This window comes from Arachis hypogaea, chromosome 16 (assembly GCF_003086295.3).
Source record: "Arachis hypogaea cultivar Tifrunner chromosome 16, arahy.Tifrunner.gnm2.J5K5, whole genome shotgun sequence".
Lineage (NCBI taxonomy): Eukaryota > Viridiplantae > Streptophyta > Magnoliopsida > Fabales > Fabaceae > Arachis > Arachis hypogaea.
The window spans coordinates 20,553,176-20,574,043 of NC_092051.1; the positions used below are offsets into that span (position 1 = coordinate 20,553,176).

Consider the following 20,868-nt stretch of genomic DNA (forward strand, 5'->3'; position numbering starts at 1 on the left):
AGTTATATCTCTGGTATAAAAGTTTATATAAATGTAATTTAACCAATTAAATCGAACAAGTCTGTTTGGATTCAAGTTCAATCCGATCAAATTTAATTATTATAGTCATATATAGATAAATAGATAATAAATGAATTCGAGTAGCATAAATTATGATATTGCAATAATGACAAGAAGAACCTTCATTTTTGAAAATTAAAAGTTGCAATGGTTGTGGTGTATACAATTTTATTTTTGTTATTTTTCTAAAACTTTTAATCATTATCTGAAGAGTAATGATTCAGAAATTCAAAGTGAACTTCCCTTTTGTATATATATATATATATATATATATTTCCTTTTATTAGTATTTTAACCGTGCCATAAAGCACTTGCTAAAAATATAATTTATAAGCAATCACAAGAAACCTTTTTTGTCAGTTAAAAACGTTCTTAAGGCTATGAAAAAATATTTGATATATATATAAAACATAGTTTTCTTGATGGAAGCTACATTTTATTGGTGAGAAATTAACCATACTTGAGAGAGAGCCATTTTTGTTAATAATTCTTGGCTTCTTTCTTGGGTTATCAACAACCTTATTGATGGTAGAAGGTTGAGGTTTAATTCCATTGGCTCCTCATACTTTTCCTTTATATATATATAAATAGGTAGCTAGAGAGATGCTTCATTAATTTGCACCTAAAAGAAATACTATCCAAAATTATGCCATGAAAACATGGATTAATAATACAATTCTCCTAAATTTTAAAACATACACTATCCTAAAGTCTACAAATCCTTTTTCCCTCACATTTAATCATTTTCTCTGCTTCAACTTGCTACTATGATTGTATGAACAAGGACAAGTGCCTTAAAACTCATCTATTGGCTCATATTCCTCTTCAATAGTCTCCTTCAGAATAAGCAACCTCTGAAAAACTATTGGCTGGTCCAATTGCCTTGCTTCCCTAAAATCTGCTTCTTCCTTATTCAGATTATATATTTATATGCATCACATAATAAAGATTAGAGATCACAATAATTACAAAAGAAGATGCATTTCAAAGAGTTTTGATTTCTATGCATTGTTATTTGATTGAATAAGTAGGAAATCCACTCACGTGTATAGAGCATCGGGGATCTTGACTTCATGTTTAGCAGATGCTTAAGTAGCTTGATTTCTTTTGCTTCATTGTGGTAGATTCTTTTGCTTTAGCCCAAGCACCATTGATCAACAATATCAACGAAGAATCAAGGTCCTTTGCCTTCGTAAGGCTTTTGATCTTCTCACAAGCTACATCAATAGAAGGAGAATCAAGGATCTCGAATATCATCAAACTTAGCAAGTGCCTCTTCGATAATATTTTTGGTTTATCAATACAATTAATATTATGGAGAGAGGTCAATTTCTGCAATATTAAATTATTAATTATTGTTTTTGTCATACAATATTATCAGATGACAGAGATTAATAGTGGAATATATGTCAATAAATCCATTGGAAACATCAAATTCGATTTGTTGGGTACAGGCCTGCCAACTAGATCCCAATTGTTTATGATTATGAAACAATAACTACTAATAAAAGCTTTAATCTCGCTAAATTTATTTACATAGTTTACTATACACATTATTTTAATAATAGTATTTTTCTAACCTAATTAATTAATTAATAATAATTATATTTTTATACGAATGTTAAAAATACTTGGTGGATGAATAGTATAAAAACTTTGGTTTCAATATTGATATGGTCGTTACACCTACAAAACTCGGCAAAACATGTTACACTTCGGCCATAACTCGGCGATATACGTTATAAATACCACCTTCATGAGTAATAATTCGGCAAAACTGACATTATGGATCCAAACAAACGAGTAAAAGACAACATAATGACCATATACGTTATCAATCCTTGCTAAGATAGATGTTAAGGAAAAAATCGTTAATGACAGAAAACTGATCATATAAAAACAAAATAAAAGTATCTTTTTCATAGACTTCTTACTTGAATTTTATACTGATTTAAGCATTGGAGTGCCTTTGCAGATACACTCCCCCTCTCTTCCTCTTTATTGTCCACGCTTTTGCAAGTTGAAAGGAAAAGCTCGGAAGTGACGAGCTAGCAGTGCAGCCTCCCGAGGAGATAGCTCGGCTGACGTTTCATACGAGTAGCCGACCTACTCTACAGGCAAGAACAAATATAATACACAATAGAAAAAACTTCGTTATGTTATACCTAATAAAAGGCTAATTTAACAAGAGATTCCAGCATTAATTTATATATATATATATATATATATATATATATATATATATATATGTTGCCATGGATTGATGAGGTTTTTGAGGATAAAATCGAAGTATATTATCGTTGAAATTATTGATTAAACATGGGTCCTTTTTAATTTCTTCTATCTATCTCCGTTGTCGAAGATCACAGTCAATAACCATTATTTGTGAATTACGATATCACTTCTTTCAATTGGCTAAAGATCATTTTCAAAATACATTTTCTTTCAGGAACAATAATGAAGCAGCGATGAGACTACGCAAAATGTTTTCTATATGTTATTTTAATTTTATTAGTACCATGACTTGGCTGGGCTCTTGTGTCATTTATAAAACTCCTGTTTTCGTTCTCAGCAGGAACCTTAGTTGTGTAGTTGACCTTTTTTTGCAAATTTTGGTGCTTTTTTAACTACCAATCATCAGTTAATAAAAAAGTAATGTTAAGTAATTAATTATTTTCAGTTAATATTAACTATTTTTTTTAAATTATTTAATTTATATTAAATTTTAGATTTTAAATCATAAATTCTTAACTTTAAATTTTAAATTATAAAGATAAATTTTAAAAGTGGCTAATGTTAGCTAACTAAAAATTAATTTTTTATACTTTTTATTAATAAAAATGTTTAAACATTGTTATTCTCTTTTAGCCAACAAAAGAGAGAAAAGATAGAGGAAAAAAATTGATAGAAAAAATGTTAATTCTCTTTTTTTCTTATTTATATATTTAATTTTTTTAATCGAAATTAAGTGACTTATTACAATGAGAATAAAGATAGAGGTTATTTAGTTTGACCCTTACAAAATGAAGGGGAAAATCTCTCTTAGTAAATGGAGTGATAGTGAAGTCATTTTATTGTTAAAAATATAATTGTTTATTATCTGTCTTTTAATCTTAAAGAAAAGTAATTTCGTAACACTTATAATTTATACGTATATGTTAAACTCTCGTTAATATATATATATATATATATATATATATATATATATATATATATATATATATATATATATATATGTGTGTGGGGGGTAAAAACTCACAGTTTTCTTTATGTGAAATTAATAGATAAAATTGTTAGATGATAATTTAGTTAAACTTATTAAACCATCTAACGATTTTCACACACACACTATCAATTTCATATGAAGACAACTACTGCATGTGATTTTTTACACACAATATAAAACTCGAGAAATTAGAAAATAGAATTTTATAGTTTAAAGGAGTAGAGAAAAGTAAGGGATAAGTATTGTTTTGGTTCCTAACGTTGAGGGTCAGAATCGAAACCGTCCCATCGTAATTTTGGATTTAAAATCATCCTTAAATTTTTTTCGTATTAAAATCGTCCTTTTTAATAAAATTTTTTATTTTATTACTAAACTACCCTTCTTTTAATAAAAAATATAAAATAAAAAAAATAAAAAAAAGAACGCAATTTGGAGAGGGGGGAGAGGAAACGCGTTTTTGTTTGTGGGGGGGGGGGCTAGGGATGGGGGAAAGGAAACGGGAAGGAGGGAGGGAAGGAGGCCACCGCCGATCTACCCAGCCCACGGTGGTCCTACTTCGGCCTCTGCATCTGCCGCCGCCGTGGAGTGCGTCGCCGGGAAGGGGAGCTCGAGCTGCCGATCTACCCACCGTTCATGCATGCTCCTGCCACCGCCGATCTACCCAGCCGCTGCTCCTCGCCGCCTCGCCGCTGCTCCTCGCCGCTTCTGCTTCTTGCTTCGATCTCTGTTTCTGCTTTTTCTACTTTTGCATCTTCTGCATCTTCTGCTTCATCTTCTACTTTCTGCTTCTGCTTGAGTGCTTTTGCTTCTGCATCGTCTGCTTTTGCATCTTCTGCTTCATCTTCTACTTTCTGCTTCTGCTTCTGCTTGAGTGCTTCTGCCTCTACTTCTAATTTAATTTTAATTTGTTATTTACTGATTTTATCATTGTTGTATGTTGATTTGTTGAATCTGGATTGGAATAATGGATTTGTTCATCATAATCCCTAATTTTTATTGTTGGTTTTGTTCTTGTTTTGATTTCTGAATTGCTGTTACTTTTTTTCTGTTTTTGGATTCATTGTTGATTTGTTTTTGGATTTCTTGAATTTCTGATTTTGAGTTGTGTGTTTTTTTTTTGTGTTGAATCTGTATTTTTAATTTGTTAATGGAAGAAGAATTTGTTCTTCTGGAAGAAGAAGAATTTATTTTTGGATTTCTTGAATTTCTGATTTTGAGTTTTGTGTTCTTTTTTTTTGTTGAATCTGTATTTTTAATTTGTTAATGGAAGAAGAATTTGTTCTTCTGGAAGAAGAACCAGAAGAAGAAGAAGAAGAACAAGAAGAATGAAATGGTGAAAAAAGGGTATTTTTGTCATTTAAAAAAAATTATTAAAAAGGACAATTTAAAAAAAATGTAACATTAAGGACGATTTTAAATCAAAAATTACATCAGGGACAGTTTTGATTCTGACCTTCAACGTTAGGAACCAAAACAATACTTACCCCGAAAATTAAAATAGGAATTTTGCCACCAATTTTAAAGAAATCGGCCCAAAATTGAGCCAAACAGACCGAACCAAACAAACCGAACTCAAAATGGACCCAAGGCCCAATTCAACCCAACCATTTAATCAAAACCCAGCTTCCCTTCCTCCTCCCTCTTCATTTCACGCTGGGAAACATTTTGGAGAAGGGAAGGAGAACTTAAAACCCTTGCTCTTGAATTTCAATCCAACGTAATTTTTTATCCGGAGTTCCGATTGACGAGCCGTCAGCGGCTACGTGTTTGTCTCGGAATTCTCTACAAAATTCAGTAACTAATTTGGACCAAATTGTCTCCATGAACTTGATCGGTCTTGCATCAATTCTCTGTGGGTAAGGTATATATATATATATATTGGAGCTTCAATTATGAGCTTTGGAACTTGGTGGAGGTTGGGTGATGTTGCCTTGATGATTTTGGACCTCTTGGGGTTGTGTTCGGTGCATTAGTGGGTTGCCTTGGGTAATACGTGAAAATCGGTCAAGGTATGGTTTAGGTTTCTCGTATTTAATATATAATATTTTGTAAAAACTTAGGCTAGTGACCCTAAGATAGGAAATGAAAATTGGTGTTATGTTGGTTGAGAATGATTATTATGTATATGATTAGTGAGTTGTGGAGGTTGAGATGGGAGCTTGTATATGTAATGTGTGTAATTTGATATGAGTATGATGGTTTGATGATGATTGGTGTGAGTAATAAAGCTAGAATGCTATATAATGATTTTGTTGGTTAATTGAGGAATTGTGTATGAGATTATGTAAAATTGAAGTATGGTTGATTCTAGTAGGATCTGGGGATTACAATGCTAGTAGTCTTTCTCCGTCTTCGTCGATAATCTGCCAGAAGATATATCAAGAAGAGAACTGTTTCATATGTTCAAATGGACAGAGAGAATCATCAACATATATCTGTCACGAAAGAATAAAAATGGACAGATATATCTGTTTGCCTTCATACGGTACACCACAAAGGGAGGAGTTTTGAAGGCTATTGCAGACATGAACAACATGGTGTTGAGAGGCAGAAAGTTGTTTGTTGGAGAAGCGAAGTATAGAAGGGAAGCTGCGTTACAAAATATGACAGACAAACGAATGAAAGTGACCACCAGACATGATGCTGGAGGCCACAATACACTGGAGCAGAGGGTGGGAGCGGCTGAAGAGAAAATGGTGAGGCATATATCAGATGCACCCGTCAAAGGCCAAAGTAGCAATGGATGGACAAAGAAGCTAGAAGTGTCGATAGCAAATGAGAATGTCACATGGCTACAGAGAAGTATTGTAGGCGGCACGAAGACGGCGATTGATTTTAATTCACTACAACAAAAGATCCACAGGGACTGGCCAGGTGTGACACAGGTAAGGGAGTTGGGGGCATATAAAGCAATGATAACGTTTAATACAGTGCGTAGTGCCGAAGAAGCTTACACATTTAGAATGAACGAACTATTAAAATTGTTTTATATGATCTGGAGATGGGATGAGACTGAGAAAAGTGAGTCTAGAAGGGTTTGACTAGAATGTTATGGAGTCCCAGTACATGCATGATCAAGGAACACCTTTCACAGAATAGGAGAGCAATGGGGCGAAGTGGTGGAATGCGATAAACTGACGGAATTGTGTAATTCGTTCAGTGTGGGTAGAGTTCTCATCAATACATGCACCTTTGATATGATCAACGAATGGATCCACGTTACAATAGGGACAAGTGAATTCGACGTCCTTGTAAGAGAAGTGGATGGAGAGGTGTATCGGGAGGAGTGCTTTCGGAAAAAAAAGGAGGAGGCAGGAGTAAGGCACATGATAAACGGAAAAGCGACGCAGCGGGAACCAATGGCGGTTGGATGGGATCCGGCGGTAGTACAGATGAAGGTGGACCATAGGAACGACGAACCGGGGAGGGGAGTTTCGTAAATTCAAGTCTCATTTTAAACGAGTGGCATCACAAAAATTCAAATCCATCATACGAAAACGGTAATCATGCGGCATTAAAGGGTTGGGCGGATTCAAAGGGATCGCATGAAATCAATGAGATTGATTCGGAAGAAACGGTTTCAAATAATTATTATGAAGGATATGATTGCCATATATATATGAAGGTACAAGCAAGAAAAGTGGGCTGGAAGTCAACAGGCCCAATAAGTTGATGATGAGACAAGATGATGAGTTGCTGGTGAAGGGCGTAGGGGCTTGGCCAGCGGGTGGGTCCTCTAAACGGGCTGGATCTGACCCGAGCGCAAGGATGACTCGGCAGGAAGCGGAGTGAATCTCCCTAGGGTGAACATGGCACCTCCAGCCTTGGGGAAGCACGCCGTCGGGACGAGGAGCAGGGGAGAAGTCGGTCAACAGAATGCGCAGGAGGAGAGGGAACCGGGCGCATGATCGATCGGGCATGGGCGGAAGCTAGCGGATGTGCGCATGGCGCCTAGACGCATGGATGGCGCATCGGGAGATTTGGGAATCGGAGTGGAAGGCGGCAGTGGGCTGAGATGCGACCAGGCGATCGGTGCATGGGGAACGGAATGTAAGCGGGCTGATGAAGGGCAGAGCACTGTCGAGGAGGTTGCCAATGAGAAGAGTGACCGACGACAGAAAGGAAAGAAGGTGGCTTTGGATGCAGAAATTGAAGAAGCTCCAAGGACGAGCGGCGCAGAGAATGGGGGACAAGGAAATGCTGATGAGATAATCCGATACTGTAATGATCCGGAAGTCAAACGGCAGTCTAGAAGAGGAACATGATTGGGACTGGAGGAAGGGAAAATCTTGGTGGATGATACTGTACAGTGATAGGGTAAAGGACGCGAGGAAGAACATGAGAATGACGCAGATTCAGAATCAGAGATGAGGAAACTAGGCAGAGAAGAACAGAGGCTGACTTGGGAAGAAGAGATGGCTGAGAACAAAGAGGTCTGGAAGTTAGCTGTAGAGTCAGGTGCTCAGTGCAGCGACGAGGATGATATTATGGCAATCTTGCAGGAGCAGAACGAAGTCATGGCGATGAAACGATGACAGGCCAAGCAAAAAGAAAAATATCGAAGAAGCCGGCCAAAAAATCGTAAACAGGTGTGTAATATTTTGGTAAAATGATTTTTAGTTCTTGGAATATAAGGGGGTTGGGAGATGCTGCAAAAGTTAGTATGCTAAAGAATTTTAAAAATAAATTTAGGCTGAAAATGTTGGGTTTGATAGAAACAAAGAAGGAGGTCATGACTAAATTTGATGTTGCTCGCATCTGGGGAAGTGACAGAGCGTGTTGGGAGTTCGTAGGATCGATTGGGTCTTCAGGAGGACTGTTGTTAATATGGAATGAACCGGCCTTTAAAATGTATAATTGTTATAAAGGGGATAGATGGCTGTGTCTAGAAAGAGTTGTGGTAAAAGATAACTTTCATTGTGCTATATGTTTGGTGTATGGACCGCATGAGAAAGCTGAGAAAATCTCCATGTGGGAGGAGTTGAGTTATATTGCAGGATTGTGTCAGGTGTCATTCTGTTTTTTGGGGGACTTTAACGAAATTCTGCTCTTTGAGGAAAGGAAAGGAGCTACGGCATTACCAGCGTCTGCGACAAAGTTTAGAACATGGATAAATGATATGGAGTTGGTCGATTTGGAACTTAATGATTGCAAGTATACATGGTTTAGGGAACAGTCGTGCAGTCGTATTGACAGGAGCTTGGATTCTTTAGGGTGGCTTGATATGTACCCGAAGTTGCGTCTAAGAAGTGAACCTAGAGGTTTATCAGACCACTGCCCGTTGATCATGGAAGACTTCAAAAGATTTGATGGTTCAAGACCGTTCCGTAGCCTGGACTCGTGGTTCACACATGAAGGGTTCTTGAGAATGGTGAAGGAGGAATGTAGGGAATTAGGAGACGTACAATTCCTAGAGAAGATGAAAGCACTGTCAGGACCTTTACGTTTATGGCATAAGCAGCATTTTGGGGATATGACTGAGCGGATAAAGAGGTTTGAGGAAGAAATACGTAAGGTGGATGATATGGTTAGTAGTGGACGGTACGATGGTACAATAGAGGCAAGAAGAAGGGCGTTAGTGAGGTGCTGTGAGAAGTGGTATATAAGGCAGGATATGCAATGGAAGCAAATGTCAAGATCTAGATATGCCACTGAGATGGATAGAAACACAAGGTACTTCCATAATATTGCTTCGACGAGGAGAAGAAATAACCGGATTGAGGCTTTGGTGATCAATGGGAGGCTAGTAAGGAATCAAGCAAGAATCAAGATTGCCATCCGGGACTTTTATAAACGTCTGTACCACCAGGAAGCGTCCCCAAGGGTGACTTTTAGGGATGGATTGGTTAACCGTCTAGAGAGGGAGGAAGCAGAAGCCTTAGAGGTGCTACCATCAGTAGAGGAAGTGAAAGCGGCAGTATGGAACTGTGAATCTTCTAAGGCTCCGGGGAGTGATGGATACAATATGAATTTTATAAAAAAGTGTTGGGATGAGATTAGCACGGAGTTCACTGCAGCTGTGATGAACTTTTTTGAAACTGCGAGTTTACCAGCAGGCACTAATATCACTTGGGTAGCGTTGGCTTCGAAATTCGTTGGGGCTAAGGAGATAAAAGACCTCAGACCTATCAGCATGGTTGGATGTGTCTATAAAGTTATTTCTAAAATATTGACACGGAGAATGAGGGGTGTTATGCCATGCTTAGTTGGGGAATCTCAGAGTGCTTTTGTGAAGGGGAGAAAGATACATGATGGAGCTTTAATAACATGTGAAACTGTGCAATGGTTAAAACTGAAGAAGAAGGCTTCAGCGATTATTAAATTGGACTTCCAAAAAGCCTATGATAGAGAAAAGTGGTGCTTTGTTGACATTGTGCTTGAGAAGATGGGCTTTGGAAGAACATGGAAGGCGTGGGTAAGGGAGTGTGTTACATCGGCATCTATATCCCTTCTAATTAATGGATCACCGTCGAAACCATTCAAAATGGAGAGAGGGCTACGTCAAGGAGACCCGCTATCGCCATTCTTGTTTGTCCTGGTGGTGGATGTGCTGAACAGGATGATTGGGGAGGCGGTTAGAAACAGTCGGATATCTCCTCTATTAGTCGGTAGGGATAAAATAGAGCTATCACACCTACAATTTGCTGATGATACTATTTTATTCTGTCCGCCAGAGGAGGAGACTGTCAGTAACTATAAGAGGCTTCTGAGGTGTTTTGAAATGATGTCAAGGTTAAGCATCAACTTCAAGAAGTCTAACTTGATACCAGTGAACTGTAGCCAGGAGTGGGTCAACCAGATGTGTCAGCTACTAGGTTGTCAGGAGGCAGCTCTACCGGTGCGGTACCTTGGCATTAGCCTAGGAGCAAATTCGAGGTTGGTAAAAACTCAGCTTGTGGAAAGTAAAGGTTTTTAGCAAGGCCGAAAAGCTGGTACTCATCAAGTCAGTTATTAACAGCCTGCCTATTTATTATCTGAGTTTGTACAAGATGCCAAACGCAGTTACAAGAAGAATTATCTACTTGCAGAGGAAATTCTTTTGGGGAAAGGATGATGGACGACCTGGTATGGCACTAGTGAAATGGGAGTTGATCTAGGCACCAAAGAAGCTAGGAGGATTGGGGGTGGGTGATACGGTGGTCTGAAATACGGCATTATTGTTTAAATGGTGGTGGCGGTTCTCTAAGGAGGATTGTCCCCTATGGAAGAGGATTGTATGCTCTTGCAATAACTTGAACCCAAACCACTTGTTGTCGACTCAGATATTGCCAAAGAAGGGAGGACCGTGGAGAGACATATGCCAAGTACAAATAAAAGAGCAACATGTCAGACAGAAGATGATTGATGGGCTTGCTATGGAAGTAGGAGATGGTAGGTCCACCAGATTTTGGGAAGATACATGGCTCCAAGTGGAAAAACTGAAAGACAACTTTTCAAGACTCTTCTTGATTTCAAACAAAAAATGATCAGTTATTGGGGATTGTGGGTTCTGGGATGGGATAGAGTGGGTGTGGCAATTTCAATGGAGAAGGGAACTACGACAATGGGAGACAAATGTACTGAACCAGTTGCTGCATTTCCTACAATCTGTTAGATTGATAGCAGATGTGCAAGATAGAGTGGTGTGGAAATTTCACAAAGAATGTGTTTATTCAACTAACTCATTTGTGCAGGTGTTGCAGGAAGAGACTATGGATGAGGAGCTTCTGAGCTACAGATTCACAAAAGAAATATGGAAAGGCCTAGTTCCGCCACGAGTGGAACTGTTCTTCTGGTTTGTTTTGGTAGGCCGAGTCAATACAAAGGATAGGCTTAGTAGATTGGGAGTCCTACAACAGAATGATACCATGTGCATGTTATGTAAGAAAGATGCTGAAAATATACAACATCTATTTATTACTTGTGAGTACTCGTGGCAGGTATGGTGTGCTTGGATATCGTCGTTTGGAAACAAGTGGATTATCCCCGGCAGTGTGAAAGAGCAATTTGAGAGTTGGAAAGTTGTCCCAATGAGGAAAGAGTTACGCAGGTATTGGCTAGTTGCCTTCTTGTCAGTGATATGGATTATATGGTTACACAGAAATGATGCCATTTTTCACAATAAAATAACAGGGATTAGAGGCTGCGTGGATCAATCCTTTTCATATGTCACAGAATGGTATTGTAAATGACTCATGTTGTTGATGGCAATGCCGGAGATGACATAGAAGTTGTACGATCATTATAATTGTTTGTATTTTTTGCTCCACATGTGTGTTGAGCTCCTTTTTTCAAAAAAAAAATCTCGCTAAATTTATTTACATAGTTTCCTATAGACATTATTTTAATAATAGTATTTTTCTAACCTAATTAATTAATTAATAATAATTATATTTTTATACCAATATTAAAAATATTTGGTGGATGAATAGTATAAAATCTTTGGCTTCAATATAATACACAATGAAAAAAATTTCGTTATGTTATACCTAAAAGGTTAATTTAACAAGAGATCCCAGCATTAATATATATATATATATATATATATATATATATATATATATATATATATATATATATATATATATATTTTGCCATGGATTGATGAGGTTTTTGAGGATAAAATCGAAGTATATTATCCTTGAAATTATTGATTAAACATGGGTCCTTTTTTAATTTCTTTTATCTATCTCCGTTGTGGAAGATCACAGTCAATAACCATTATTTGTGAATTACGATATATATATATACATGTTGCCATCATTGGTCATGATTTATTCATTTAAAAATATGGAGTCTATTAAAATACATTGTAAGAAATGAATGATAAATTAATGGTATTTTATGATTTCTATGCAGAATGAGTAAACAAAAAATTGGTAATTATATGAGAGTTATAGGTCCATACAAAATAAAGAATTGATTGAAACATCTTTGTATGATTCATATGAACAATACATAAGTTGTACTTATGCTAAATAATATAATGTCTCAAATATAACAAACCAAAACCATTGATGAAGAAAACAAAAAGACCATGTTCTTCCACTTTCGATGAAAACGACCCTAAATTGAATTCATCAATAAAGACATCATTTCCATAGCTTTGGAATCACCGACTTCCCACCTTATAATGCTTCCTCACCACACCACTCCCTCAGTTTTCCGATCCATTTCTTAAATCCTAAATCTTGAGTGATGGCTCCTCCACCACCCAATGGTTATCGTCACGAAACGATGATTGACATAAAGAACAGCAACAAGACCGCTCAACAAACAGTGGGTTCCAGCGGCGGTCTGGAGTTCTGGAACCTCACCTACACCGTGAGCAAGAAGTTGAAGGTGGAGGAGAAGTGGTCGAATGAAGACGTGGACTTACTCCACGATATCAGTGGCTATGCACCGAAGGGGTGCATCACGGCGGTGATGGGGCCCAGTGGTGCGGGAAAGTCAACGTTCTTGGACGGACTTGCTGGGAGGATCAAGAGTGGGAGCCTGAAAGGAAGGATTTCATTGGATGGTGCAAGTGTGAGTGCAAGCTTGATCAAGAGAACTTGTGCATATATCATGCAGGACGATAGGCTTTTTCCTATGCTCACTGTTTATGAGACTTTGATGTTTGCTGCTGATTTTCGATTGGGGCCTCTCTCGCTTGCTGATAAAAGGCACAGAGTCGATAACTTGATAGATCAACTTGGCTTATCGGTAATTAATTGTTAAAAATGAATACATGATTTAATACATGTGACTAACTTTTTGTGTGCAGACATCCAGGAACACGTACATAGGAGACGAAGGAACAAGAGGAGTTTCGGGTGGAGAGCGGCGGAGAGTGTCAATAGGAGTGAACATCATCCACGGTCCGTCCCTTCTCTTCCTAGACGAGCCAACCTCCGGGCTGGACTCCACAAGCGCACACAATGTGATCGAAAAGGTTCACGACATTGCACGCAGCGGCAGCACCGTCATCCTCACCATCCACCAACCCTCTTCAAGAATCCAAATGCTCCTCGACCATCTCATCATTCTCGCCAGGGGCCAGCTCATGTACCAAGGCTCACCTAATGACGTGACGCAACATTTGACTCGCATGTCCCGCAGGGTACCAAAGGGTGAGAACCCTATCGAACATCTCATTGACGTGATCCAAGAATACGATCAATGTGAGGTTGGAGTGGAGGCGCTTGCTGAGTTTGCACGCACTGGAATGAAGCCCCCTCTGTTGAAGGAGGGTGTGTCTGTCGAGCCGTCGCCGTCGCTCGTGAGGGCACGGCATGGGCGTGGGTATGAGGAGAAGTCGTTGGAGGTATCTGGGACATCTCAAGTGAGTAGGAGAGTTGCGGATGAGTATGGTCACAGTTTGAGGAGTCCGTACAACAAGAATTCGCAGTCGTGGAGCAGTAGTCACAGCGCTATGTTTCTCAAGTTCACTCCTTCACGACTCAGGAATAAAGAGTCCAAGCCACACAATAATCCTGCAAGGTAAACCATTCCCCAACATTGATCCATATAATGATCCATATAATAAAGTAGAAATTGAAGTACAAGTAAAAGTAATAACTGAAAATTATTAAATTTTTAATAAGTATTATGTAACAATTTTTAATTATCTGTGAAATTAAGTAAAATTAAGTGTATCTAAATTTTTACCGCACGTGATAATATTTGTGTATTTGTCATGACAGGCATGGTTCCTCACCAGGGTACTACACATACTCAAGTGAGATCCTGGCAGCGACACCAACCCCTCACAGCAGTGACTACACTGTGAACGAAAACGACTATCTCACCCCAACAACCGGCGCTGCCACGCCAGAGCACCTGGCTCCAAAATTCGCCAACTCCTTCCTCTCGGAAACCTGGATCCTGATGCGGCGCAACTTCATCAACATCCGAAGAACCCCAGAGCTGTTCCTGTCACGCCTCATGGTACTCACCATCATGGGCTTCATGATGGCCACAATGTTCCACAACCCCAAACAGAATCTTCAGGGAATCACCAACCGCCTCAGCTTCTTCATCTTCACCGTCTGCCTCTTCTTCTTCTCCTCAAACGACGCCGTCCCTGCCTTCATCCAAGAACGCTTCATCTTCATTAGAGAAACCTCTCACAATGCCTACAGAGCCTCTTCCTACACCATCGCCGGCTTAATCACTCACATGCCTTTTCTTCTCCTCCAAGCTTCCGTTTACGCTGCCATTGTTTGGTTTGCCCTAACCCTAAGAGGTCCTTTCTACTACTTCCTCATCGTCCTCTTCGTCTCGCTTCTCTCCACCAACTCCTTCGTCGTCTTCATCAGCTCCGTTGTTCCCAACTATATACTAGGTTACGCCGCTGTCATTGCTTTCACTGCCTTGTTCTTCTTGTTTTGTGGATACTTCTTGAGCAGCCATGATATACCGGTTTATTGGCGGTGGATGAACAAAATTTCCACCATGACTTACCCTTATGAAGGGCTACTAATGAACCAGTATCAGACAAACATTACTTTTGGACACAACAATAGCATCAACATAACTGGTTTTGGAATCTTGAATAATCTTCACATTGGGACTGAGGAGTATAAGAAGTGGGAGAATGTGGGAATCATGTTAGGTTGGGCTGTGTTATATAGGCTTTTGTTTTACTTGGTGCTACGATTTGGATCTAAGAACCAGAGGTCCTAGCTAGCTAGTATATATGTAGTTAAACTCAACTATATATATATATATATATATATATATATATATATATATATGTTTCTTAATTATTAGTTAAACAAATTGTTGTATTGTATTTGCAATTATACATATAATTAATACTACACAACACATTATATACAAAATAATTATATTTTAAAATAGAATTTACATCAAAATATAAAAATAATAACAAAATAATTATATACATATTCTTATGGAATAATACAACAATATTTCAATATATAAAAAATTATTTCTAGTAAATTTATTTATTTATTTATTATTTATGACAATATGTAAAAAGCACCTCAAATTTGATTCGAAATTTGTGTGCTATGAATATAGTGAAAATTTAAAATTATATCATCAATAATTATAAACATGAATTTAGCACAATATTACATCCCTATACATGAGTTAGAATTGTTCCAAATTTCATAACCTTATGTTTTATAATTGACATTTATATTGTGTTATAGAATGGTTTTGAGTAGAAAAATTCGAATTTTATTGACATGTATTAAGATAGAACGCTATTGATTATTAGGTGGTTATGATTAATAATAATAATAATAATAATAATAATAATAATAATAATAATAATAATAATAATAATAATAATAATAATAATAATAATAATAATAATAATAATATATTCCTTCTATCCAATAAGTCTTATTGTGCTAGTAGTTACCATACCAAGTGCCTCTTGGATAATATTTTTGGTTTATCAATACAATTAATATTATGGAGAGAGGTCAATTTTTGCAATATTAAATTATTAATTATTGTTTTTGTCATACAATATTATCAGATGACAGAGATTAATAGTGGAATATATGTCAATAAATCCATTGGAAACATCAAATTCGATTTGTTGGGTACAGGCCTACCAACTAGATCCCAATTGTTTTTTTTTTTTTTTTTACCAAAGATATGAGACTCGAATCCGCAACCTCTTAATTGAGTATGGAGAGACTATGTCATTTGAGCTATTACTCATTGTTTATGATTATGAAACAATAACTACTAATAAAAGCTTTAATCTCGCTAAATTTATTTACATAGTTTACTATACACATTATTTTAATAATAGTATTTTTCTGACCTAATTAATTAATTAATAATAATTATATTTTTATACCAATGTTAAAAATACTTGGTGGATGAATAGTATAAAAACTTTGGCTTCAATATAATACACAATGGAAAAAACTTCGTTATGTTATACCTAAAAAGGCTAATTTAACAAGAGATCCCAGCATTAATTTATAGGTGAGTTCTACCCAATTTCCTCTAAATCAACATGTAAATTACCTTCCATTAGATGTTTAGTTTTAGTTTGAGTTAATTTAACTCAACAAGAGTTAATATCTTAACTAAAGTAGGACAACTTTGTAATTAAATATTTTTATAAGAGGGATAAAAATATAATTTCTGTAAACATTAAAAAGTAAAGTTATATTTCTTAGAAGCTCAATGCCCCTTTGTCACATTTCTCTCTGAAATTGAAAGAAAAAATAACTCAACCTGTACCCACCCATTGACCCAGTCCCGCCGCTCGCAGCCAGCAGCCACGCCAACCACCGCAGCCATCTCAACCCCGCAGCTCCGTTGCATGTACAGGCATCGCATGTGGAAGATCGGCGCCGTCGCAGGAGCTTGAAGTCCTCTCCTCTGTTTGAGAGCGCTCTCTCTGTGTTCACCGTGCCTCCGTCACCGTCACTGTAACCGTCACTGTCAAGAACTTCTTCGTGCTTTCCTCGCCGCCTGACATCTCTGTTCGTTCTGTCTTCATCCGTTAGCCGGAACCTTCCCTCGCCGCTGACATCTCTGTTCGCTCTGTTCGTTCTTCAGGTAAGTCTTCTCCTTTTCTCCATTTTGAAAGAGTGATCCTTCTTGGTATTTAATGAACATTTCCCTTTTCATTTATATGGCAGTGTGTCCCTTGGGTTTGAGAAATTTTCATTTCAAACTTTCTTTGGTTCGACAATTTTCATATCACTCTGTAAAATTTTGCTGAAGTTACTATCATGGCATTACTTCAATGTTCAACTGCATTTACTCATATTTTTCTTCAATTATACCAATTTGAATGCAATAGAAACGGTAATCTAGAGGTAGAACAAGAGGCTTCTACCCTTTTTGATATGTGTTTTGGAGTTATAAGTAAATACAAACTCTTAATTAAATAAATTCAGTTCCACTTTGATATGATGCCCAAATTTTCTTCCACTTATAAGTAAATACAAACTCTTAATTTTCTTCCACTTTTACTCATGTTTAAATTCTGTTAAGGAGCAAGAAAGCTCAAATGAAGTCAAGTGCAATAAAAATCACCACTGGCTATATAGAAAAACAATTGCTAATGCAGATGAAGCTTTGGTCGGAGCATTTATAGTTGACAGTGGCTTTAAAGCTGCAATTGTATTTCTTACGTACGTGGCTTGGCATACAAGTTGGTTTTGAAGCCTCACAATTGATTAATGTTTGCCGAGGAAGTGTTGGCTATTAGGGGTGCACATGGACCGGGTGAAGCCGGGTTTGATGTGATCTAGACCCGACCCGAAATATACACCGGGTCTATTTATTAGACCCGAATGGGGCTGGAAGTGAGTCAAGCCAGCTCATGAGCCAGCTCGAACTCGACTCGTTAACAGCTCGATAAGCTAAGCTCGTGAGCTGGTGAGCCAAGCTTGAGCCTAAAATTGAGCTCATAAATTAAATGAGCCGAGCTTGAGCTTGGATAAGCTCAACTCATTAGCTCGTGAGCTGGCTCGATTATATATATATATATATATTATAACAATCTTAATTATTTAATATTTATATTTATTTTTTACATATAATTTTAATATAGGACATAAATATAAAATTTATAATTTATTGATAGATAAACAATATATAAAATTAATCTTTTCAAATATTTTTAAAAATATATAAGTTATAATTTATTGATATAAAATTATAGATTATGTATTTATGTTTCTCTTATTTGAGCCAACTCGTGAGCTCGAGCCAGCTCGTGAACTTTTGGTGAGCCGAGCTTGAGCTTAAGAAATAAGCTCGATTGTTAATGAGCCGAGCCGTGAGCCAAGCTCAATTTTCGTGAGCCGAGCTTGAGCTTGGTCTAGCTCGACTCAGCTCGACTCACTTCCAGCCCTAGACCCGAACCCGGTCCTAGACCCGATGAAACCAATACACTTTCGGGCCACAATTATACCGGGTAAAAACCGGGCCGTTAACATTACATTACGTTGATACCTTCTTGTAAGCTAGCATGTAAAAATATCCAAATTTTCAAGACTCTAACTATTATTTAACATGGTAAAATTCACTTAGAAAAATATAACAAGAACCAACCCTTCTTCAAAATTAAAGCATAACCACAATCAATACTAAAGTATAACCACAATCAATACTAATATTATCTAATAATACCAAATATTTAAATCAATACAAATAACACAATATTATGCATTAGTCTAAAGTCTTATGCATTCTAAACATAAAACATTAACTTATAGTCTTATAATGACTAATAACACAAAATATTAAGATTTACAATACTTAAATTCCACATAAGAATAGTCATGATCCATCACTAATAACACAAAATATTAATTGTGTATGATGACCGGGTCACCGGGCCGACTTCGGGTGACCCGAGCTATGGCCCGGACCCGACCCGAAATAATGACCGGGTCTATTTTTGAGACCCTTACCCGACCCTAAACCCAATGAAATCACACCAAATTAGCCCCAAAAGTGTTTGGGACCGGGCCGGGCCTTCGAGCCGGGCCGGGTTTGTGCACCCCTATTGGCTATAGTCCTCTCTCTGTTGATGTATAAACATTCTTTCCCTCGAAGATAAGTTGGGATATCACTTCATCCATAAGGATCTGCTTCTTCAGCCATTTGTGCATCCTTCTAACAATAAGCATGGAGGAGGTTGCTACCAGGTAAGGTCTCAGTTATGATAGGAACTATTTATGTACTCTATAAATCTGAGAACTCCGATAAGACACTGATTATTTATCTGTTGTAACCTGACATTTCTTTTTTGCAGCGACTGGAGTTTCCTGAAGATGTTGTGCTAGATTTTTTTATTACTTCATACCTGTACTCAGCTTATCCCAAGCTAAAGCCTGGTAAATTGACGAATTTAAGATCGTTGTCTGTTAATAATAAGGCATTTGCCTGTGTTGCTGTGGATCGCAGTTTTGATAAATTTCTTTTATGTGATTCTAGCAATCTTTATTGGGCAGTAAAAAAGTATGTAGACTATATTAGAAGACCTTTATCAAGTAATGTCAATGAAGGGCCGTAATGTCGAAAGGTACTAAGATCCATTTACATTTACTAATATGCGTTATATTTCTTTTGCCATTGCTGATCTAAGATGAGACTTCTAAAGTACTATACTTGAAACTTACTTTTGGAAAATTTTTTGGTCTACAGAGGTTAGCTATTATTTTTCAAATTCTTTTGGGGTATCTTGAATTTGAGTGGCTTTATGAGTAATAATAGATTGAAAGTACCACAACCTTCCATAATTCAATTTCCAAATTTCTTTTGTGATTATCTGTTGTAAACTTGTAATATGTTTTCTTTTATTGCGATATTGAATCCAATATGGTTTTATATGTCTTTTGTATTCATTTCTAGCGATATGGTTCAATCTCTCTAAATAAATTGGTCATTTTTCTTCTCAATTGATTTTGTCCCTTTGATTTCTTTCATTATTGTTTCTTTGATTTATAGTTTAATTCCAGTGAGTTCAGTGTATAAGTGAACACTTTTATTGGTGAGTATTTATCATAGTTAATTGTCATTAATTGAAAAATTGATTTTTATTACTATGATGTTGTTATGCCTTGTTGGTATAGGTAATGAAGGATGGGAAGATTACTCAATGTGAAAAGTATGCTGATCTGCTTAACAATGAAACTGATTTTATGGAACTTGTTAGTGCACATAAAAAAGCTTTGTCTACACTTGATTAAATAGATGAAGGAATAATATCCAATGAAATAAGTACCTTGAAACGAGATTCAGATTTTCCTATTTCTCATGGTGGAGAAAAAGAAGAGGAAAAAAAAGATGAGAAAAATGATAAAACTGGTAACAAAGTGATGAGACAAAAGGTCAACTTGTTCAAGCAGAAGAAAGAGAGAGTGGTAGAGTTGGATTTTCAGTGTATTGGCAATATATCACTATGGAATATGGAGGTGCTCTTGTTCCTTTCATTCTATTAGCTCATACTCTCTTCCAAGTTCTCTAAATTGGAAACAACTATTAGATGGCTTGGGCAACACCAATCTCACAAGATGTTGAGCCACCTGTTTCTGGAACAATTCTTATAGCAGGCTATATTGCTTTGGCTGTAGGGAGTTCCTTTTGCATTCTTGCAAGGACAACACTAGTTGCTAGTATATATTTGTGTACGAATACATATATAGTTTAAATCTATTCTACCTTAGTAGTTGATTTTGGTGTATAGCTCAAATGGAATAACTTGGCTATACTCACCTAGAAGTCACGAGTTTAAATTTCACTTCTAATTTGGACACACAAAAAAGACATTGTTTTTCTATTTACCAACTTTTTTGGGTTGATTATATTAAAAATAAATATGATAATAAGCATCATCAACATGAAGATGTGGTTATGTGTATAAACAAGTTTAAAAGTATTTAAGGCAAATTAAAGTATAAAATATAAATAGTTAAGAAAGTGAAAGATTTGGAGATTTATTTGAAAGAAAAGGCGAAGGAAGCTGTTGTTAGCATACTCATACAAACGGTCAAGGCTGGAGAAGACAACAAGAGCGACTTCAGCATCATAAAGCATAGACACTTCATATTAGAATTATCTTTATAATTTTTTATTTTAACTAAATTTAATTTTTTACATTTTTA

General features: G+C 36.8%; 1 protein-coding gene and 1 long non-coding RNA gene across 2 annotated transcripts; one reads left to right on the plus strand and one right to left on the minus strand.

Moving 5' to 3' along the window:
- Window positions 1–656: 656 nt before the first annotated feature.
- LOC112758351 (uncharacterized) lies at window positions 657–1,295 on the minus strand. Its single transcript, XR_003179580.2, has 2 exons — window positions 1,105–1,295; window positions 657–968 (listed from the first exon to the last, which is right to left on the minus strand). It is a non-coding gene; the product is annotated as an uncharacterized lncRNA (long non-coding RNA).
- Window positions 1,296–12,466: 11,171 nt separating this feature from the next.
- Window positions 12,467–14,932, plus strand: LOC112758352 (ABC transporter G family member STR2-like). Its single transcript, XM_025807000.2, has 3 exons — window positions 12,467–12,970; window positions 13,032–13,747; window positions 13,951–14,932. The coding sequence occupies exons 1-3, from the start codon at window positions 12,503–12,505 to the stop codon at window positions 14,930–14,932; spliced, it is 2,166 nt and encodes a 721-aa protein (XP_025662785.2). The 5' UTR covers window positions 12,467–12,502.
- The last annotated feature ends 5,936 nt before the right edge of the window (window positions 14,933–20,868 follow it).